A 24,409-nucleotide genomic window follows, 5' to 3' on the forward strand; every position below is an offset into this window, starting at 1 on the left:
ATTTTAAGATTATGTAGATATGGGATATTCATTCCCACATATTCCAAGGAATCTCTAAGGCACTGCTCATTTAAATAGAATATTTAATATTACAATAGTAACAGTGATTCAGCTACTAAACATGTTCTAGTTTATAGATTATCTAAATATCTTTTGAAAAACACATTTCCAGAAATAAATGGACTGTTCTATTATAAAATTGTGGCATTTTTTTTTTTCTGGTTAATTCCCTACTAAAAAGCCTCTGCTAGTTATTGAGAGGACATTTTAAAATTATTTATTTATTTATTTTTGGCTGCCTTGGGTCTTTGTTGCTGCGTGCGGGCTTTCTCTAGCTGCAGCGAGCGGGGGCTACTCTTGGTTGTGGTGCGCAGGCCTCTCATTGTGGTGGCTTCTCTTGTTGTGGAGCACAGGCTCTAGGCGCACAAGCTTCAGTAGTTGTGGCTCGCGGGCTCTAGAGCGCAGGCTCAGTAGTTGTGGTGCAGGGGCTTAGTTGCTCCGTGGCATGTGGGATCTTCCCGGACCAGGGCTCGAACCTGTGTCCCCTGAATTGGCAGGCGGATTCCCAACCACTATGCCACCAGGGACATTTTCTGACTCTAAACTAATAACAACAATTTATGTTTACACTCGAGAACTTCTCCTAAAGTATTAATATGGCCACTTAAAGTAGCCCAAAGCATATGACATCAAGATCTGTGCCTGATTTATTCACTCTGAACATGGATTATTATGACTGAACAGTGGGTTAGGTCTTTAAATGTGACCACTTCCCACCCACTTAGTGGTATTTGCATGTTTTAAGTATCTCATCATTCTGGCAATAAACCAAATTCTAAAAAAGTAGCACTTATACAATGAATGGTCTTCATGAAGTATTTTTTACAGTGCTATACGCTTGGTAAGGGCCCAGAAAATAATTGTACAAGTGCTTGTTAGAAAATCATAAATAAAGAGGCCACAGTACACCCACCTGAATAAATTCTGCATCCAAGTTGGCCAACATTTTTGAATACTTACTGGGTACAAAGAGGGTCAGCCACTGCACTCTGGGCGCCCACCATCGGTGCGGGAGACCCACACGCACAACCCAGCCACCACAGGAGGCGGAATGAAACAAGCACTATGAAAATAGAAGGAATAAGTAATTCTCACTGACACAGAAATCCGAGTAAACTTCTGGCTCCGGTACTTTATTATTCGGTCACTTATCTGTTTGCACTCACGTGTTTTGTAACAGTAGAGGTCTGGCAAAGGGACGTTTGAGTGTTAGTCTTCCATTTGTACATATAATCCCCATTCCTCCATAAACTGCATGAGATAGGCTTCATGTTCCTCCAGTGTCTTGTCTGGAGCCCGATCCTGGTAGAGTCTAGATAAGAGGCCCTCCTCCTCGAGTCCCTCAGACTCAGGATGCTTACATCTCTCTGAGTCATGTTCAAAGCTGGATAATGAAGGTATACACAGCCTGCCAGTCCGAGGGTCCCAATCGACCAGTGTGGTTGACGGTTCTGCCTCTGGCCCCTCCTCTGTGTCCACATGCCCCTGCGGCAGGTGGTCCAAGTCTCTGAGCTGAGGGGTATATGAATATGGTAGTGTTTGTGGACCCAAGTCTGCTAAAGTTGCCTGTTGCTCAGATAACTTTCCTTGTAGGGACACTTCCTCCTGCAAATTGAACTCCTGATCTCCAGGCCCCACAGAAATGTCACTAGTTCTTACATCACATTCATATTCGATGACTGTTTTATCTGTGGGCATTGTCCTGCTGGGTGGCTCTTGCTGGCTTAAGGAAGTCCCTTGGGTGCTTTTCTCAGGGTCATACACAATGTCCACCACATGTGAAGCATATCCCAGGTGTTTCACCTCCACTTCCTCCTGATGGGGCTCCTGGTCCTTGCTGGGCTCATTCAGGTCTGAGGCATCATTGCTTTTTTCCATTAAACTTATATCTTTATGAGAAGTTTTAGAATCCTCCAAAATATTGAGGGTGATAAAGTTAATCACAACTTTTTCAGCAGGTACAAAGACTCTTTTGTCAAATTCATTTCCATAAATCAAAATCTATAAAGAGAGAAGAGAATGGTTTTCATCTTTTCACTTTAGAGAGACATTAAAAACAGCTGTTAGATCACTAATCGTTAGAGAAACGCAAATCAAAACTACAATGAGGTATCACCTCACACCAGGCAGAATGGCCATCAACAAAAAATCTACAAACAATAAATGCTGGAGAAGGTGTGGAGAAAAGGGAACCCTATGCACTGTTGGTGAGAATGTAAATTGATACAACCACTATGGAGACCAGTATGGAGGTTCCTTAAAAACTAAAAATAGAACTACCATATGACCCAGCAATCCCACTACTGGGCATATACCCAGAGAAAACCATAATTCAAAAAGAGTCATGTACCACAATGTTCATTGCAGCTCTATTTACAATAGCCAGGACATGGAAGCAACCTAAATGCCTGTCGACAGATGAACGGATAAAGAAGATGTGGCACATATATACAATGGAATATCACTCAGCCATAAAAAGAAACGAAATTGAGTTATTTGTAGTGAGGTGGATGGACCTAGAGTCTGTCATACAGAGTGAAGTAAGTCAGAAAGAGAAAAACAAATACCGTATGCTAACACACATATATGGAATCTAAAAAACAAAATGGTTCTGAAGAACCTAGGGGCAGGACAGGAATAAAGACACAGATGTAGAGAATGGACTTGACACAGTGAGGGGGAAGGGTAAGCTGGGACGAAGTGAGAGAGTGGCATGGACATATATACACTATCAAACGTAAAATCGATAGCTAGTGGGAAGCAGCCACATAGCACAGGGAGATCAGCTCGGTGCTTTGTGACAACCTAGAGGGGTGGGATGGGGAGGGTGGGTGGGAGACGCAAGAGGGAGGGGATATGGGGATATATGTATATGTATAGCTGATTCGCTTTGTTATAAAGCAGAAACCGACACACCACTGTAGGGCAATTGTGCTCCAATAAAGATATTATAAAAACAAACAAACAAACAAATAAAACCAGCTGTTAGTTAGAATTTATACCGTCCCCAGATAGTTGTAAAGGCCTATTCTTACCAACTCATGGAAGTGAAAGTTATGTTTGGAATACGCGGGAAAACTCCCTCACCTTGAGGCAAGAGACCCAAGATGCACGAAAGGCATATGGCCGTGAAGAGTGGTTCCCTGGGCGGTCCTGATCCAGTCCAAGGATCGGGGGTGACCGCCTCTTCCTCTAACTGGCTGAGGGAATTCAGGGGGCTTATTTAATTTCTTGAGCCTCCTTTTTTTAATTCTGTAAAATCAGAATTTCTGCTGTGTCAGGAATGGTGAAGACTGAGAGTTTTTGAAATTGCTTTATTAATTACAGTGTACTATGTGTTTATCAATAAGCCATCCTCTGGGCTACCAGCTCTTTTTTGCATATACGCTGGACAGGAAATGTGGAAGGGCATGAAAACTAGGTGTAAAAAGAGAAATAAGCACACGAATAGAGATGGTTTTACTTACTTCCCCCATACACCAAACTAATCATGCTCTAATAGGGCCCAAAATGGAAATTCACCTGCCAATTTATAGCAGAGAGAGAAACTCTAAATCATGTCAGGAAAACTTGTTTAAGATTAAAGTTTTGCTGGCAATACATGGAAGGTGCCTGTTCAGATTGTCAATGATGAGTTATGTTACAATTCTCATTATCCACCCTATGATGTGATTTCATTTAACTACAAAATAGGAACTTCAGCATCTTTCTTTTACAAAAATGTGGGTTTCAGAAAGTCACAGGCTGTCAGTTCTCCTGTGCTTTTTCCTCCTAGGAAAGGTCTCCCTACGTCATTGAAAAGCTAACTCTGAAACCTAAATGAAGGCAGAATAATAGAAACATTTAAAAACAGAACTAACAGGAATGCATGTATGTATCGTGTACACGTGAACACGTATTTTGATAATTCCCAAAGAAACAGTTTTTGATTGTTAAAATATGCTCAGCCTTGGGAAACCTCCCGTACATGGTCCAGAAGCATAAGGTTTGTTCCTTCTTTTACTTTCTTGCTTCTCCTTGCTGTGAATGATTAAGCCCTGGCCGCTTTCCCCCTAAACGTGTTTCCATTCCGTGTCTGTCTCCAGCCCTACATCCCCCTCTCCTCTTTTAGACTCTCATCTTCTCTCTCCTGGACAACTCCCACAGTCTCCTAGCTGGGTTTGTTTGTTTGTTTGTTTGTTTCTAGTCTTCCTCCCCCTAAAGTTGTCTTTAACACTATCCAGTTGTATCTAAAGCCCAATCTTGACCATAATGATCCCAGCTCAAAACCCTACAGAGTTTTGCAAACACAATGAAGTCCAAGGTCCTTAGAATAGCTCCCCAATTCTCCCATTATCTGGCCTTACCCCCTCACCCTCCAGTCTCTTCTTTCATAGCTTCTCATCAGGAACCTCATGGTTTTGCAATATTATGTGTTTTCCCAAACATCCTCCTACCTTTGCCCCTGCTGTTTCTTCCGCTTGAGGTAAGTGCCCTAGCTCTTACTGAACTTTCACGACCAAGCCCAGGCATGAAACTTCTGATCCTCCACGTAGGGTGCCAGCACCCTTCCTGTACCCACAAGAGTCCCTAGAACCCACTTTCATCTTAGTCTTCACATATCCTTTAAAACTTCTAGTCCCCAACTAGACTTAAGCCTTCGGAGGGGCATGGGTCATGACAATTTATCTGTGCACCTCAAGACCTAGTCTGATCTGTTCCATAAATATAAAATCTTTGTCAAAAGTTAAGGAATCTTTCTCTTTGGTTATGGTACTGAGTTAGTCTAGTACAGAAAGTGTTTTTAATTCATCAACTCTTTTAACTTGAAACTCACTCTGCCCATAAAAGGAACGGTATCTGTTCTAGGACCTCCTTTTCTATCTTCCTGGGTGTGTTGTAAAGCCTCCTACCACTCTAGGCACTCACCAGATTTGCTGGGTGTTTCTCTTTGCCGACGTAGGTATACCTGTACACGGAGTAGCACATCACAGAAAAAATAAACACAGTAACAGATACGGGCAAAACATAGCAGAAGATGATTTTAACCTTCAGTGTTGATGTTTGATCTGTAAAGAGAAAAGTAGGGTGGGGTAGACAGCTGTGATTTGGTGTGGTGGGAAAACACTGGTAACGTCAAGAAGCTTTGGAGAGATCAGTTACTTTTGGGAATTCAGTTTTCTCATTTATACATTGAGAAGCTTGAGCTAAATGTTAGAAGGGATCTCAGAATTCTTACTCTCTCTGACAATAGATGGGCTTCAGGAATCATCTGGACTTGTCTCCAACCTTTACAGCAAGGATGCCTTAACAACCCAAGTCAGCAGATATTCCAACATTTTATATCTGGCTATGAGATTCATGCCGGTTCTTCTATTTGCAGAAAAGTGTGCCTGATACTCAAGTAACTCACGGCGCTTCAAACCAAACAACAAAACCTTCTTGTGAAGATCCCATTAGGCTGCCCCACGTTTCCACGCCCCTCATTTGACTCAATCTTTTCCACCTATTCAGGACCTTGCCACGAATGTATGGCGTCGTCTTCTGTGTGACAAACAGAATCATCCTTACACAGCTGGCCAGGCTTTCTGGTAGGTCTGGAGCTTGGGGATGTGTGGAGAGGCAGCTGAGCTGGTGTGTGCTGAGAATGGCAGTAACTCCCTCCCTGGTCCTGCTGTGCCGTAGGTTCATGATGAGTTTAAAAGTCCATAGAGACATGAAAAGATCTGGCGAGTAGTTTTAAGAAAAGTAGCCCTGGATCACCATGGATCAGACTATATGCTTGATAGATAGGACTCATTGTGACTAATTTATATTTGTTAAGCTCCTGTGGAGCACTTGTAAATCGTGAAGGTTAAATTTACGTGTCCATCTGGCGAGGCCACAGTACCCAGTTATTTGGTCCAACATTATTCTAGATGTTTCTGTGAAAGCATTTTTTAGATGAGATTAGCATTTACATTAGTAGACATGAGTAAAGCAGATTGCCCTCTATAATGAGGGTGAGCCTCATCCAATCAGTTGAAGGCTTTGATAGAAAAAAGACTGATCATGTCCCAGAAGAGTGGATTCTGCCAGCTGATCACCTTCAGATAAGAACTGCACCATAAATTCTTCCTTAGGTCTCCAGCCTTGCAGACTTTTAACTTACCAACCTCCAAAATCATGTGAGCCAGGTCCTTAAAATAAGTCTCTATCTCCATCTTGATGTGTGTGTGTGTGTGTGTGTGTGTGTGTGTGTACATTTATACATAAAGATTATGTATATTGTGTTCTATGGAGAACCCTGACTACTACAGCATTTAGCACAAATGACAGAAGTTCTAGGGCATTCCTTACATACTAATACAATCAGCAGGCGTGTCGTGGGAGTATTCTAACCCATTGCAGACGTTGGGTACTCTTGATGCCTAGTCCTGGGAGAGAGCAGCTAAGTTACTGTCTGGTCAACTGTCTAGTTAAAGAGTGGAAACAGAAGTATCATGGACTTCTGGTCAACAATAGCCAGTGGGAAAAGCCCAGGTATGGGGGTCCAGCTGCAGGCTCTTCCATCCCGAAGAGCACATCTGTCAACAGGTTCCACATAGAAAGATGCCAATAATGCAGATGTTGCAGATGGCTGAGCATCACCTGCCCCTACTTCAGGCTACAACTCAGTCCAGTCCTTTTTTTTTTTTTAATTTTTATTGGAGTATAGTTGATTTACAATGTTGTGTTAGTTTCAGGTGTACACCAAAGTGATCAGTTATACTTATACATATATCTACTCTTTTTTAGATTCTTTTCACATATAGGTCATTATAGAGTACTGAGTAGAGTTCCCTGTGCTATACAGTAGGTCCTTATTAGTTATCTCTTTTACATATAGTAGTGTGTATATGTCAATCCCAATCAATCCAGTCCTCTTAATACAATCCCTGGCCTCTGGACCAAACTCATCCTGATAAACAGAGCCATGACAACAATGACTGAAGGCACTTAGTATATACCAGCACATGTTTGCAACAACCAACTAATAAACTGTATCTGTATTTTAGGAATTGGGGGATTGTGGAGAGCAGAAATATTTCAAAGAATAGTCCCCAAAGAGGTAATAGTGAGTTTTTGAAAAAGTAGACCCTCATAATTGTGTCTTGGAAAGGTATCTGGGGTGCTCTAACAGCTGGGATATCAAGAAAGGTCAGACCATGAAATGGTACCTTGTTATTACCGTTCCAGGACTAGTGAGAAGGTCAGCTCCTTCTGCTTACTGGGAAGTATTTCATTTAATCTGTACTTTAGTTGCTTTAGCTCTGCCAATGGCTTAAATGATTTCCACTGGGAATTCATTCCTACCATTTGCCCACTGATCAAGCTGTTAGTAAACAGAGCACTTTTCCAAATACAAAAATGATTTCCTCAATCTGCTTTGCTTTGCCTTTTGCTTGCCTTGCATTTTAATTTTATTGATATTTGACATATGGTAGAGAACCCTTCATTTTAAAGGGAAAGGTATGATAATGATGGAGATTCAAAAATAAAGCTTTTCACTTCTGATATGTATTCACAAAATTCCCTTTTTAATCCTTAGGACAGTTTCATCTCGAAATGTGGGAGGCTTGAGGGGAGAGGAAAACAGGGGTTCTGTCAGCATTCCTGTCCCATAGCTGGTGACGGAACCAAGTCTTGGGGAAAATGATTGTGACGTTTGGAAGGCCAGCACATTTGGAAGAGAGAAACAAGAATGGATGAAGAGCCATTCAATGAAGGTAAACTTTAGGATTTATTTTCAATTTTTAGGTTTTGAGTTCAGGGTCTTACCACCCTCAGGGGAGAACAATTTAACAAACGCCAAGCTCCTATAACTCTAGTCTCCTAACAGGAACGAGAATCTTCAACCACACTTCCTTGGCAGCCAAGTTCAGAAAACACGAGAAGACAAATAAAAGGAAAGAGAGAGAAGCAACTATAAGAGTGAGGGAATAGTAACTGATTTGCTGATCCCAGGCCCTTGCACAGCCTTGCACAGTGAGTGATATCTGAACACAACCTGCAGCACCTATAATTTGTATTCCCGAGGGGGAGCAAAAGACTCTGTCGTAAAGTGTTTTTAGGATACTGCTTTGTTCCTAGGAATAAACTCATGTGATGTTCTTAAAGACCACAGAACTTCTACTGATCAGATGATTATAGTTTGAAAGAAGAAAAGCCGTGTGTGTAAAAATTCCTATAATTTTTCTTTCCCAAGGTAGAGTCTTGTTGGACTGGTGCTAAGAGTGTCCTAGGAGGTGAAAACACTCCCTACTGTGAGCCAAGTTCAATGGTAGAGTCCCGGGCTGCTCAGTGCATTTCTGGTGGTGGTTGTTTCTGCCTGCACTTCAGCCTGTTTCTGGTAGACACGGATTTTCAAAACCTTGTCTACACCACCATCCTTCCTTCTAGTTTTAGCAGATTTCCTACCTCAGACCAGCTGAGATTCTCAAAGCTTACCTTTCAAAGTACTGACACACTGCTTCTCAGATGGCTGAACAAGGCGAGGAGGGCCTGGGACGAAGGACTCCACGAGGACGCAGTACAGAGTGTCCGGCTCCAGCCAGCCGAATACCAGCGTTCGGTTTGTCACACACTGGGACCACTAGGATAGGGGATTGCGAAGAGCAGTTAGAGCCAGAGATTTCCAGCACCACCCCAGACAAGTAACTTTAGAAGGAAACAGAAGACTGAGGTACCAGTAAGTCCTTTACTATCACTAAGAGCTTATTTTTTTAGCAACAACTTTAAAATATCCTTTTCCTTCAGCTTGGCAGTCCCAGTTAGGGACTGGGCAAATTGTGGGAACAATTCTAAATAATGACATAAGGAGGGATTTCTTCTTCCACTTTGTCCTGGGTTCTTGCTGATATGTTTTTCTTTCTTGGAGAGTGACTGACAGATGTTAAGCAAGTAAAAACTCTCCATCAAAGTGAGGTGGACAATTGCTCTACCCACCCACAGCAACATCATAGCAGAGACTTTCTGTAAAGGAAATCTGAAGGCAGTTTTGAAAATTTCTACACATCAGCTTCAACTGTATCTTGTATGGCGACACTTTTGAATGTCACACCTTCCCAGATTCACATGCCGAGAATTTAAGCATCAGGGCTGTGTGTTCCAGCATTAGCTGCAAAAAGTGACACAAATGATAGGTCCCCATTCCATTTCAGGCTTACCGTTCTATTTGATTTAGTATTATGTATGGACACATTATACTTCAGATTAGAGTATATTTGTTCCAGGGAAATAGAGCTTTCTTCTGGGTTTTTCTTCCACTTCTTTGGAGCCGTCAGAACAATAGATATGGATTTCTCATCAGTAGTCAAAGCAACCTCTGGTGGGCCAATTTGTGCTTAAAGGGGAGGGGAGAGGGAATGATCATGTTCAGATGTAGAAATCACCTCGGATGAAACAATATAATCCTACTGGGATCGAAGCTCTAAAGCCCACCCTCTTATCTGAGTTGCCTCAGAATGCTCTAGGTGGGCCCAAGTGATACCGAATCTTGAAACAATCATGTCACACACTGATAGAACGTTAAAGCAGCAAATTTACTTAGTCACATGTAGTTCCTAGTCACATGGCTAAACAGTACTAGATGACGGTAAATATAATTTAAAGTGTTTGCATGGGCTTCCCTGGTGGCGCAGTGGTTGAGAGTCCGCCTGCCAATGCAGGGGACACGGGTTCGAGCCCTGGTCCGGGAAGATCCCACGTGCCGCGGAGCGGCTGGGCCCGTGAGTGGTGGCCGCTGAGCCTGCGCGTCGGGAGCCTGTGCTCCACAACGGGAGAGGCCACGGCAGTGAGAGGCCTGCGTACTGCAAAAAAAAAAAAAAAAAAAGGGTGTGCAACACTCCTGGGACCTGAAACGTTGGTGATAAATAACATTAAGAGGATTTGATGTGTTTGTAAAAATCAGAAATGGAGAAATGAAGCGCTGCTAAAGACCTCTGGGGAAGTAAACTTTGGAGAATGATCTAGAATAGAGATTAGCAAACTTTTACCATAAAGGTACTGACGTAAGTATTTTAGGCTTTGCAGGCCATGTGATCTCTGTCGCAACTATTATTTATATAAATGTAAAATCCATTCTTAGCTCTTGTCTTGTACAAAAACAGAAAGGGGAGGGGGTGCTGCATTTAGTCCGAGGCCATAGTTTGCTGACTTCTGATCCAGAAAGGCAGCAAGGGAAAGGCTCCAGCTCCAGAGCTTAGGGAGTGCTTGTAAACTTCATCATGGCAGCTCTGAGTGGGTCCTCTATGGCCGAATCAGTCACAGATCAGGGATGGAAAATTTTCAAAGGAAATACCAGGAAGATGTTGCCTTAATTCTGAGTTACATCTAGAAATTATGTAATAACTCTACCAAGTTTGTAACAAGAAGAGACTTAGTTTGGTGATCAGAACAATCTTCAATCAACCTGCGGGCATATGTCAAATAGTTTATAAACCCACAACAGGAAAATAAATCTGTCAGTTGTTCCTCAAATTATATAATCTCAACTAAACAATAAAACAAAATCAAAATTTGATAATATTGGTATCTAGGGCTTCCCTGGTGGCGCAGTGGTTGAGAGTCCGCCTGCCGATGCAGGGGACACGGGTTTGTGCCCCGGTTCGGGAAGATCCCACATGCCGCGGAGCGGCTGGGCCCGTGAGCCATGGCCGCTGAGCCTGCGCATCCGGAGCCTGTGCTCTGCACAGGAGAGGCCACAACAGTGAGAGGCCCGAGTACCGCAAAAAAAGAAAAAAAAAATTATTGGCATCTAGCGTCAATTCTGGATCTGGGAGCAATCTTAGAGACACTTGGCCAAAACTTTCATTCTAAAGATGAGACTCTGAGATGCAGCAAGGTGAAGTACCTTGGGCTGGTCACTTCACCTGATCGACAGAGTGCAGAGCGCTGGCCTCGACAAGGCTGTCTATGAGGCAGAGACTGTTACATTAGGGGGTCAGATGAACTTGATATTGATACATGTTTAACAAACAACTGTGTTACTTACTTTCTGAAAGAGGATAGAATCGTCCAGTTTCTGCCCATTTAGAACAATTCGTTCCCCAGATGGCCTTAGCTTTGGCATAATATTGACGTTCGTAGTCAGAAGTTTCAGCAGAGAGATCACAGTAGGTCCTACTGATATTTCTGCATTCGGATTTATTCAGCCATTTCTTTTGCCCATATCTGCTGAGAAGGAAACTGTGAATTAACAATGAGGTGCTCTCTATGCTTTACAGTAGGAAAAAAAAAAAACAGTCATTATATAAAACTGAATGGAACTTAAGACCTTCTCTTCAGAACAACAAAAGTGCTTGTCATTGAGATAAAAAAGAATCTAATTTTGCTGCTGGCAAATTTTTTCATTAGCTGTCAGGAACATGAGTCAGAGTTTCTATAATCACCTTTCTTTTCTGTGAATTATAATGTGGACAGTACATTTTGAAAGCATGTATTTTATTATTAGGTTTGGCCCACAGTAAACATTTTACAGATTGTGGGATCAATTCTTCTATGTAAATTTTTAGCCCACATGCATACCAAGGTCAGTTTGATGCGTCTTTTTTTTTGGATGGATTGTTTTAAGAAAAATTAGTCATTTTTTCCTTGGAAATTCTTCTTGACATTCTCATAAAATTTAAAAATATACTTGCCCTCAAGGGTTCTGGGGAAAATTCACTAGGTTGGAGTGCATTCCGAAATCAGCATTTTCAATGATCATAGTGATGATGATGATATTAACTAGGTTGTTCACATCTGTTTTTCCTCTCCTTTATTAAAGACATAGCACCCATAGAAAACAGGAGGTGGGAAATATTTTAGCATTTCTCAAGTGGAAGAGACTGAGGTATTGAGAGTTTAAGTGACATGGGAAGAGCCAAGTGAAAGAGACAGGGTTGCGTGAGAGGCTACTGAAAGGATTAAAGCAGGTGTGTCGGGCTTTCAGACAGCTAACTCTGGTGGTAGCGTAGAGAATGTAATGGGTCAAGGGTGGCTGACTGGGGAGCAGTTGAGAGGATGCTAGAGTGGTCCAGGTGGAAGAGGTAGGTGGCTTGCACAAGGATGGTGGCAGTGGAATGAATGACAGGACAAAAGGAAAAAATATTAGGAGACAAGACTTGGTGATTGAGTGCATGAGAGAGATGAGGGAAAAGAAGGTGTTAAGGATGATGTCTCTTTCTGCCCGGGCTAGTTGGGTGGAATGGTGGTAACATTTACCAAGATCAGGAATGCGGAAGAAGAGTGGGTTTGGGAAATGGGGAGCGGAGGGGGGAGGGAAAGATAATGAGTTTAGTTTTTGACATGTTGAGCTTAAGATACGTAAAAGGTATCCAAATGCGGATGCTCAGAAGGCGCTGGAGCTCAGGAGAAAGGGATGAGTGGGAGGTAGGGATTTTGAAATCTATGGCATAAAACTGCTCATGGAAGGCACAGGCATGAATGAAATTACCCATGGAGACAAAGCAAAGCCTAGGATAAAATTTCAGGAGCAGCAAGATTTAAAGGTGAGATACAGGGATTGCCCTGGTGGTGCAGTGGTTGAGAGTCTGCCTGCCAATGCAGGGGACATGGGTTCAATCCCTGGTCCGGGAAGATCCCACATGCCACGGAGCAATTAAGCCCGTGCGTCACAACTACCGAGCCTGCGCTCTAGAGCCCACAAGCCACAACTACTGTGTCCGTGTACCACAACTACTGAAGCCCACGTGCCTAGAGCCCATGCTCCGCAACAAGAGAAGCCCGCGCACCACAACGAACAGTAGCCCCCGCTCACCACAACTAGAGAAGAGCCCGCGTGCAGCAACGAAGACCCAACGCAGCCAAAAATAATAAATAAATAAATTTATTAAAAAAATAAAGGTGAGATACAAAGTACACTTAGAAATAGCAGCTAAAGAGGGAGAAGGAAAAACAGACATCACAAAAGTCAAGGGAAGACTGGGTGTTGAGAAGGAGGAAATGTCAACTTTATCAAGTGTTGCCAAAGCTTAAGGGTATCTTCTCTTTTCAAAATATGGCAGCAGAGTCCTGAAAGTAAATGTCTCCTGTTTCATAAGTACCATAGCTACCAGAAAACATTAGAAATATAGTTAGATCTTGTTGACCAATTTCTCCATTCAAGTAATCACCATGCTGAGGGGCTTTCAAACTTTTTATTGACTGTGAGCCATAGAAAGAAATACATTTCACAGTGTGACCCAGTTCACACATATATCCAACATACTAAAACAAAGGTCTTGGAAGATAATACCTAAACTTTACAACATGCCAGGCACTTAGTTATTTTCCATTCTAATCCACTCTACACCATTCTAATCCTTCCCGTTAAAAAAAAGATGCTAGGGCTTCCCTGGTGGCGCAGTGGTTGGGAGTCCGCCTGCCGATGCGGGGGACATGAGTTCGTGCCCCGGTCCGGGAAGATCCCACATGCCGCGGAGCGGCTGGGCCCGTGAGCCATGGCCGCTGAGCCTGCGCATCTGGAGCCTGTGCTCCGCAACGGGAGAGGCCACAACAGTGAGAGGCCCGTGTACCGCAAAAAAAAAAAAAAAAAGATGCTAGTTATGTCCCTCAAAATTGACTTCATGGCCCACCAACAGGTCTTGACTTGTGGTTTGAAAAATATTGCCATCCCCTATTTGACCTTTTCTCCTCAAATTTCCTGACTTTGCCAAGGGCAAGGCGGCTTCCCATGACAGATGTCAATGAAGGAGAAACGCTCTTTACTGAATTCTGGACAAAATGCTTTGTAAGTCTGACAAGCTGATAGACATGAATCATTCAATAAATACTACAGTAATGATGTTCATGCATGTCAAAAAGTCATGCGGGGCCCTCAGTGGTCTCTGATTTCTGGTAATGGCAGGAAATATTTATCAAGTGCCTATTATGCGCTTGGACTGCTGCTTAGGACTTGAAAGCTTTATCTCATTTAATTATCATAATAACCTTAGGAGGTAGGTACCGTTATTTCCATCCCATTTTACAGATGAGGAAATTGAGGCTCAGTGATATTAAAGGAGCTGCTCAAGGCAGTCTGACTAGTATAACAGGCATATCTGGGATTTGAACCACTTTTCCCTGATGCTAAAGCTTGTGCTTTTAATGCTACACTCTATTTTCAGCATTAAATTCTTTGGGTAGATATAATTTAAACTTTTGTTAAAATTTCATTTTTTGCTTAGAAACAAACTTCACTCAAAAGTAAAAAAGTATAATATGTAACCTGCCCAAGGCTACCCATTTAGGTTCACAGTCTGGCTATGACCCCAGGACTGTTTGTCTTCGGAACTGAGCCTGGAGCCCTGTCAGTGACACAAACTGCCCTGTATTCCTGCCCACTGTCCACATTCACAGGCATGTAAGAACTCCACCATGGCAAGTTTCTTTTCAAATATTCTTTTTTGAAATTTATGTAATCTAAATTATCTACTCTCACAGAGCAGTGATTACTCTCTCTCTCTTTTTAAATCCTTTTCTGAATCACATAAACACATAAAGAATAGAACAAGCTCCTTGCTCCACCTAATGAAAAAGGAGACAAGGACACACTCATGAGCCATTTCTCCTGGCAGAGTGATGCCTCTTCCCTAAAATACTGGTTCCTGAGAAATTCTTCGGCAATGAGAATGAAGTTCTAGATAAATGAGGTCATTGTGAGTAGCAGCCAAAGTCTTTCACTGCCTTTAATGGTCAGAATTTTCTTTTCTTTTCTTTTTTTTTAACACCTTTATTGGAGTATAATTGCTTTACAATGGTGTGTTAGTTTCTGCAGTATAACAAAGTGAATCAGCTATACATATACATATATCCCCATATCGCCTCAGAATTTTCTTTTCAAAGACAAAAATGATGTTATTCTTTTTTGTAAATATGGTACAGTTTTTAAACTCAGGCAATCAGAAAAGTATAACCGAGAGAGAAATAAATTACCCTGAAGCCCATTACCCTGAAACCTTTGGTACACATGATTCTGCACATCTCATTATGCTTATATGTACCCAGAGGAATGATTCAATAGCTGAATATGTAGACAAAAGCTAGGTTATGCCATACTTATGATTTTAATAAAAGTAGTAAATTTAACTTGATTCAAACTTTGAAGAAAAAGAAATTAAAATGAAATGAATCACTGCAGTTCAAATGTTTCATCACCACATGAGATATTAGTTCTTAAAAAGATCTTTTAAATTAAGAAAATTGTGTATGAAAGATATTGAGAGTTTACTTATTAAAATGATGACATATTTTCATTTTGGATCACATATAATGGCTTCATGCTACAGAAGTCAGTACATATACAGTTTTTCCCCACCTTCTGGTTTGTTATATTATTGATAAGGTTCAAACATTTACAAGAAAGTTCTGTAACCATATTTCCCATCACTAGTCTTAGTTCTACATTTAGATAGTTTCAATACCTGCTCCCTTTTTGCCAAAATCTTGTCATTTCTAAGTTCGTTTAGGCTCATCTTTATCCCTCTGTCAGTTGGATATCATCTTTAGTTAGTGTTCCCTCCCCACCACAGCCTGCAAGAAGGTCTCAGGGGAGTGACAGTCCAAGTTCAACCTGCTTGAAAATACAGAAAATATATTTGCTGAACTTGGTAAGAGTCTTAGGTCACACTTATTTTTCCCTCAGAAGATACATCACTGTCATGAACTGAGTGTTGCCAGATAGAAATCATTGCTTTTGCTGTGACGGTCATAAATCATTTCATTTTCTTCAAAGTTAAATAACTTTACCAAGATATGTCTTCCTATTATCTTTATTAAATTTTCCTAGACAGAGCATGCATTTACGATATGCAATTCCAGGTAGTCATTATTACCTGTTCAATTATTACTACCTGTTAGCTATAATAGGCTTTTCATCTCTATATAACATTTTTATTTTCCATCTTCTTCCTAAGTTCTGCCACCGTGCTTTTTAAAAAAGTTATTCTTCTTGTCTTAGAACCTCTTCTTTGACTGTTATCCCTTCTTTGAGGTTTACCATTAGAGAACATGTTGTTTATGGATTCAAACTATGAACCATTATTTGTCTGAATTTTTCTTTAATTTCCATGAGAAAGCTTTCAGGAATGTTTGACTTGTGTTCGTTTTGTCTTTCTCCCTTTCAGTAATTAGGGATAGGTGTGCTGGATTCTTTGGGACAATTACTCTTTGAATGGAGCCAGCTCTTTATTAAATATTAGGTGAGTGGGTATAGGAGTGAGGATCTAACACACACCCACTTACCACTTTGCATTTCTTCTTGATTGCAATGAGCGTTGAGCGAGAGGTGAAAAGTGAAAATGTCCATTCACTATTATCTTTAATAAAAACTGTGAGTTGTACAGAATTCTGCCCTCAGTTTCACTTAAAAATATCCTATGATTCTAATAAGTATAGATGTTTCAGAGGTGATGGATTTCCTTGTTTGCTCAGCCACAGAATAACGTTTTGACAGACTTCTTTTCTCCATTTAAATACCTTCTTCTTGCCTAAGTACTCAATACTCTGTTTCCATGAAGAAACTGTTGTCTAATTTAACCTAACAAAACACAATGAGACAATTTAACATGAAATATCTAAAACCTTTCTTTTTCCTCACTCATTTAATACAATAGATGGTTTATCTTTGCACAATTAATAGGAGTCTGAGTCTTGTGCTTATAAATTAGCCAAAACGAAAAGAACCAACTTACATGAAATACTGCACAGAATAAGTAACTTCCACTCCTTGTAGGCCCTGTGGTGGGTTCCACTGTAGGATATTCTTCATGTTTATAGATAAGAAGGTTATATTTGTAGGTTTAGGCAGACCACCAGAGACACAGGAAACTGAAAAAGGAGTAGAGAGGAATTGAGGTCTTAATAGAGAGAGAGGAAGACCTAACATGTGGTAGCTGGTCTCCAGATATGGCCCCCAATGAGCCACACCTTCCAGTACTCATGCTCTGTGTATTTCCTTCCAAACTGAACATGGGCTGACCTCATGGCCCTCTTTAACCAACAAAATTGATACTGGGACTGAGCCTTAACAAGGCCTACGAGCTTCCACTTTTGTCCTTTTGAAAGCCCTGAGTTGCCATGTAAAAAGTGGGCTACTATGCTGGAGAAACCATGTCAAGAGGCCATATGAAGAGGGAGAGGTTCGGCTGTCTCAGTGTCCCAGCTGAGCCCAGTCTTCCAACCAAGGGGCCAGAATGAAGCCACTGTGGACATTCCAGCCCCATGTGCCATAGACTGAAGCTTCATGAGAGGCTCTGAAAGAGACCAGCTGAAGAACCATCCAGCTGAGCCCTAGATAAATCCTCAGAATTATGAGAAATTATAAAATGATTCTTTTAAACCACTAAATGTTGGGGCAGTTTGTTATGCACCAGAAGATAACTGAAACAATCCCTTTATTAGATATAGAAATAAAATTTAGGATAGATGTCACTGAAAGGCCAGAGACTGGAGCTGGGGTTAGCTTTACTAAAGTATATAATAAAGAAATAGTTATAATAAGAACTAATGAAAGAAGACAATTTATTTAATTAAACACTGATATGCAGGCTTCCCTGGTGGCACAGCGGTTGGGAGTCTGCTTGCCGATGCAGGGGACACGGGTTCGTGCCCCAGTCTGGGAAGATCCCACATGCCACAGAGAGGCTAGGCCCGTGAGCCATGGCCGCTGAGCCTGCACATCTGAAGCCTGTGCTCCACAACGGGAGAGGCCACAACAGTGAGAGGCCCACGTGCTGCAAAAAAGAAAAACAAACAAAACAAAACAAAACAAAAAAACACTGATGTGTTCACCTAACTGTGTTCTAAGAAAGACTGTATCCTAGAGGATTAATTTATAGAAATCCTCTGTAAAGGAATGATAAAAAATGGAGAAACTACCAAAAAATTAGAAAAGAAAAGTGAAGAATAGTTTCTTATAAAAGAAAATAAAGACGATCCTTTAAATACAATAAATGAAAAAATTCTGTGGTGATATGAAAGAATCAAAATATTAATTTAAACTACTGGAGAGATCCCAAAGTCCTGAGTAATAAATAATCAGATATTATGAAGAACTTATCATAAATATGCATATTCTAGTCAATGAATTTGGAAAATATCAAATTTTGATATTTCAAATCAAACAGGAAATAAAACTGAGCTAAGTCACTGAAGGCTGGTCCAATTTTGGCTAACGTTCAATAACTCTTGTATAAAGCAACTGAGACTAATGTCAGAGAAAGGAATTAGCTTTATGATTATGGTAATCCTTGGCTAAGATTAGCTCTATACAATGTATTGTAATCCCACAAGCCAAATGAAAAGAAAGAAAAAATTCTTTCCTTTGGATTTAAACTTTACAACGTAACATGACCCTGATTCTGAGCCAAAGTAAGCTCTTTAACACGTGGCAGGGTGACCGAACTATAAGTGGCTGAGTTTGCGTTCGGGCATGTGCGCGAGCATGTGCTACATTTGTAACGACTCCTACTTTTAACCTTGCTCATTGTTTTTAATACCTCAGTTTTGTTTTATTTTATTTAATAAATTTATTTATTTATTTATTGGCTGCGTTGGGTCTTTGTTGCTGCGCACGGGCTTTTCTCTCTGGTTGCGGCAAGCGGGGGCTACTCTTCGTTGCGGTGCGCGGGCTTCTCATTGCGGTGGCTTCTCTTGTTGAGGAGCACGGGCTCTAGGCACACGGGCTTCAGTAGTGGTGGGACGCGGGCTCAGTAGTTCTGGCTCGTGGGCTCTAGAGCGCAGGCTCTGTAGTTGGGGCACATGGGCTTAGCTGCTCTGCGGCATGTGGGATCTTCCCGGACCAGGGATCAAACCCATGTCCCCTGCATTGGCAGGCGGATTCTTAACCACTGCGCCAGCAGGGAAGTCCTCAGTTTTATTTCAGAGAGGGAAGTTAAACACTCAAAGAGAAGCTCTGTCAACTGGTCACTGTGTGGGTGTGTGTGTAGGAGCAGTAGAAAGGACCTCTAAAGGATGCCACCTGCCATCAAAGTGTCTGTCTTTGATTTCTATTCTTCGAACTCCTTGGAACCACTGCATATCAACTGGTATTGGCTTTTTCTGGAGCTTATATATAATGAATAATTATTAATGATTTAATACTGCTCTGTGCTATCACTAGGTTCTAACTTTTAATCATATTTTTAAGACAAAACAGAGAACTTGGGGAAGCAGCACCATGAAGTATAGTATTCCCCAACCCTTCAAAAGTGGGGAACAGGGCTTCCCTGGTGGTACAGTGGTCGAGAGTCCGCCTGCCGATGCAGGGGACACGGGTTCGTGCCCCGGTCCGGGAAGATCCCACATGCCGCAGAGCGGCTGGGCCTGTGAGCCATGGCTGCTAAGCCTGCGTGTCCGGAGCCTGTGCTCCGCAACGGGAGAGGCCACAACAGTGAGAGGCCCGCGTACCGCAAAAAAACAAAACAAAACAAAACGAAAACAAGTGGGGAACACTGTCAACATAAACAATTCCTAGGATCTTTCCAGATCTAAAATGCTGTGGTTCTATATTTTTAGATGACACTAACACGTAAAGAGTGGTTAGCATCTTGTAAAAACTAAATTAAAATAGACTGTGTATTATAATATCACGACGGAAGACATTACCAAAACATGGCTCCACAGAACTAACTGAGAAGGAACCAGAATAGTCTGATTTGTGGCAATTTGTGTTCGGAGAATAAAAAAACACAAGTTATCTTGGATATTATAATCCAGGCATATTTTCTCAATGTTTATCTATACAAAGGTTTATCTTCTACATTGGTTTCTGTGTGACTTTTAATATAAGTAAACAACAGAATTCTCAAAATGCCTAAAACATACCCCCAAATTTTTAAAGAAATAACTTGGAATAAAGTAAACGGACTGCTCATTTTAATTTTTTTTTTTTTGCGGTACGCGGGCCTCTCACTGTTGTGGCCTCTCCCGTTGCAGAGCACAGGCTCCGGACAGTGAAGTAATCCATTTGAAATACAAATAGGCCCGTGGCTTCCACTGCATAAAAGCCTTAGCCTTTTATGAGAGGAAGGAAGAAAGATGCGGGCAAGAACAGCCCTGGAGAGACCTGTGAGGCTGCAGTTGCAGCAGCCCCAGTGAGGAAGGCTGAGCTTGCACCGAGATGCTGGCTGTGGACATGGAGGGTGAGGTGGGCGCAGCTGGGAGCTCTCTTTTCAAAGTAGAAACAGTATCCCCTGATGAAGCAGAGCTATGAGAGTCACATCAGTAAGAGAGTTGCTGTGTTGTGAAAGCTAAATCAACAGATGAGGATTTATCAAGAAATATTTGCCCTTTTGATGATGCAAAAGAGTGATAAAAAATAGAATTAGCACTTTGTTTTTGAGGAGGAGAAACAGTATTTTAAAAAGAACAACTTATAACTAGTATTTCCTTGTGGTGTTTTCATCTTCACAAAGTTGTAGGCACTGTTTGTTTCCAGTTTGGAAAACATAAAGAAAACACTCCTGAATAAATGTTCCAGTTGAGATAAGTCATTTTCCTAACCTGCCAGTATCGATGAGATAATTTAACCAACACCAAAGAGGAAATATGTCACACCCACATTGATATCAGGAGTCATGTGCCAACTCGTGGGAAACAAAAGCATTTTCGTTCGCATAGATTGATGGCCTGGAAGTACAGCTCTGATCCTCTGAAAGTCCGTCCATTTAATATCCCAAATCACGAAGCTGTTGGATTAGCACACATAATTTTATTTCTGGGAGTGCTATACCATTACAACTTCGGTTTGGTACACAAAGTTCTCCATGGTCTGGTCTGGCCTCTCCTTTTGTAATTCTGCCAAATGCACTATGCTCATTAGTCACACCAGATCCCCCACAGAACCCTAACTAGCTCTGCGTTTTTTATGCCTTTACAATTCTGGTACCCTCCTCCTATAGTATCTTTGGGAACTAAAAGATGCCTTATTTTTCCATGTGTACCTCCATTTAGAGTACTGGCTTGCACTATGTTAATGACGTGATTACGTTGTGATGTTGTGGAGGGTGTGCATGGTCTCCCCTAAAGGGAGTGGGCATTCCTGACGACAGTCACTGGGTGGGAGGCTGGTCTTTCAGGAGAAAATGAAACACAGAAGATCTCAGAAAGGGACAAGAACTCCAGGCTCCCTTTGAGCTTCCCTGACCGGGGTATGGACATTGGTCAATGGAGGGAGACTTGAGGGGGGCCCCCTTGGATAATGGGTATTTAAGATGGCTTCTGCAAACTAGTGGTTCCCAGTGGGGAGGTGGGGAAGGGCAGTAGAGGGGTAGGGGATTAAGAGGCACAGACTATTACGTATAAGATAAGCTACAGGGATATATTGTACAACACAAGGAATATAGCCAATATTTTATAACTATAAATGGAGTATAACCTTCAAAAATTGTGACTCATTATATGGTACACCTGTAACTTATGTAATATTGTATATCAACTCTACTTCAATTTAAAAAAGGAAAAAAATTAACCAATGAACAACAACCAAAAAGATGGCTTCTGTCCTAACAAAGCTGTGAGGGGACAGCAAGAAGGGGTCCACTTAATGAACTCCTAAGGAATGATGGGTTAGCTATAGCCTGTAAGTCATGTCATTTAGACCTGTGTTCCCTTTCAGTGTTTATCTTCCTCTCATTATATCTTGGCCTTTGGGAAAGTCTTCTAGCCCAGCTTCATCTATGTTATAACCCCAAAAAGAAAAAGTCCTCTATCTCCTCTTGGGTCCTTCTAGTAGAAAGAGAATAAATAAATGGAATTTGAAATGGGTAAATCTTTGACAACTTCATTAGTGGAGTTTTATAAAATGTGGCTGCTACATTAGTTCCAAGAATTACCTTATAGTTACCTTTCTGTAGGTGGAATGAAATAGTATGTGACATTTTCTTAATGGCCTCAAAGATAATACTAAGGTCATCATCTTAAGTATGTTGCAGTTTTAATTATATGCCTGACAGTAAAAGGTACTTCCATTTCATTATACTGTGGGAAAAGTCTATGCATAAATTAGTGCCTGATGAACACTGGTAAAAAGTGGTGAGGTTTTCGGAGTGAACTCACAAAGGGTAATCAGGCTCGTGGTTACCCAAACCTCTCTCTTCTGGGGCTGAGGCTTTCTGAGTTTCCCATTATGGACAGTATGCTCATTCACTCCTGTGGAAAACCATCAGACAAGAGGCTGAACCATCAAATGTGTCCACTTTTGGGGACTTCCCTTTGGGGCCATTCAAGTCTCTCAAGCTCATGATTAACAAGGGAACCTCAGCATTGAGGAAGCCCTGCCCACCTTTGCCCAGAGAAAGTCTCCAGCCCTCCAGCCCCATCTGTCTTTCTGAAGCTAAGCAATGAAGGCATCACTAGGCTCTGAGCTGTTTGACCCTGGGCACCATGTCTTATAAGATTCTTTGTATCCCCAGTGCCTCTCAAATAAATACTTTTTTTTTTTTTTTTTTTTGCAGTATGTGGACCTCTCACTGCTGTGGCCTCTCCCGTTGTGGAGCACAGGCTTCGGACGCGCAGACTCAGCGGCCACGGCTCACGGGCCCAGCCGCTCCACGGCATGTGGGATCTTCCCGGACCGGGGCACGAACCCGTGTCCCCTGCATCGGCAGGTGGACTCTCAACCACTGCGCCACCAGGGAAGCCCTCAAATAAATACTTTTGAACTGAACTAACCAGGGACCACTGGGCTCACATAAATTGTAGAGAAAGGGCAGGACCCGGATTCACATGAGCATCTGGATGAGGGTGACACAGTCTGAACCACCAAACCCTGATAGCTTGAAATCACCCCGGGAAACTTACACTATACACAGGGGATTAGCACAGTCAGAAGATACTCAACAGATGCTTTTTAATGAAGGAAGGGCAGTTCATGGCAAGTGGTTGCTACATCTTACAAGTGCCTTTCAAAATAGGAAAATACCTACTATGCTTGTAAGACCAAAAAAAGAAAAAAAAAACACCTCCTGAATGAGTTTTCTGTTGTGGGAAATGGGGTTAAAAACAATCGATGTACAAGAAGCACCAGAGGGTGATTAATCAGTTTCAGGAAGCAAAAGTTGGATATATCTCATCCCAGCCTCCACGAAAGGAGAGCCAAACAGTGTCACTGCCTTCAAACAGATTAAATATTGTTGTAACTTCATCATGCTGAAAGGAAAGGCATATTTTCTTTTGTCTTAAGTTATCAATTGTCTCTCCTGAAAAATATTAACTCCTCTTTCCTCTTTTCCCCCTTGACATATATTACATATATCAAGTGCCCTTAGAAAGTGAGTCATCTAAACAACACTTGAAATGTTATTCAGGAACTATTTACCTGAGAAAATATACTTAACTGTCTTCTGTAAAGGAGCCAGTACGGTTTGATGTTAACGTTAGTTCCTCTGAACTCGATTATCTTCCTCTACCAATCCCGCTACAATTTCTCTAATTATTTCTTTGCCCACTTGCTGCTGTACTTGCATACTGCCTCTGTTTTCTCTTAATAGTATACTGAACGTTATATAGGGCACTGCCACCCGCCCTATCTCGCTGGCTTCTAATAATTGTTTACGTGAGTAGGTCAGACAGAAGTTTTAAGAACAAGAGTTCTAGAGCCACACTGGGACCTACTCCCCGTGCTACAGCGTACCTAAGCTGTGTGCCCTGAAGTAAGTCATTTAGCCTCTGTACTCGATTTCCTCATTTGTAAAATAAAACAATCATATCATCTGCCTCATAGGCTTGTTGGAATGATTAAATAAGGTTCCCAAAATAGTGCCTGGTACAAAGAAAGAGCTCAATAATCATTAGTTCAGTATCATCCTCCATGGTTACTATTCTCCCTTTATAGCTGATTAGATAGAGGGCCAGAGAGGCGGACTGATTTGCCTGTGGTTATTCGGCCATCTGGAAGCTGTTTGAGCCCAAGTGCTCTGAGGACAACAGGGTTCTCTACTAGGACACTCACTTACTGCCTTTAGGGAACGCTTCGAGGAGCAGTGCTGTGGGAAGAAAAGATTGCATGGTCATTGGAAAGTGTGCATGTTACAGATGACTGCTTCTAAGGAGATATATAAGAATTTCAATGGGGAGTTCAATTCTTAAAAATGCAAATGCTTCATATGCTGCTTTTCCCTATCTTTTCTCAGTGTGAATAAAAATATGTACACACACACACAAGGAATTCAAGGAGGAAAACCCTAGTATTTCTCCTTCACTGAAGTTTTTTCTGGTGGAAAGGTACTTAGTCATATCATTCATTCAACCTCATTACTGGGCACCTACTAGAAACAGAAACTGATAGTTACTAGGGTCAGTGGCAGACAGAAACACACAGGAGGCCCTGCTCTCACAGAGCAGATATTTTCTGAATCTGGGACACAAT

General features: G+C 41.7%; 1 protein-coding gene across 2 annotated transcripts in view; it reads right to left on the reverse strand.

Moving 5' to 3' along the window:
* Positions 1–1,168: 1,168 nt before the first annotated feature.
* Positions 1,169–24,409, reverse strand: part of IL20RA (interleukin 20 receptor subunit alpha) — a 34,892-nt gene continuing 11,651 nt past the window's right edge. The window contains exons 2-7 of one of the 2 annotated variants that reach the window (XM_079939709.1): positions 16,734–16,869; positions 11,054–11,232; positions 9,228–9,403; positions 8,509–8,653; positions 4,969–5,108; positions 1,169–2,061 (exon numbers count right to left, since the gene is read on the reverse strand). In XM_079939709.1, the coding sequence (XP_079795835.1) occupies positions 1,270–2,061; positions 4,969–5,108; positions 8,509–8,653; positions 9,228–9,403; positions 11,054–11,232; positions 16,734–16,869 (1,568 nt within the window). In that variant the 3' untranslated portion in view covers positions 1,169–1,269. The remainder of the gene's footprint in view (positions 2,062–4,968; positions 5,109–8,508; positions 8,654–9,227; positions 9,404–11,053; positions 11,233–16,733; positions 16,870–24,409) is intronic. The other variant, XM_079939710.1, reaches the window with a different exon arrangement.

This window comes from Stenella coeruleoalba (genome assembly GCF_951394435.1).
Source record: "Stenella coeruleoalba genome assembly, chromosome: 12".
NCBI lineage: Eukaryota > Metazoa > Chordata > Mammalia > Artiodactyla > Delphinidae > Stenella > Stenella coeruleoalba.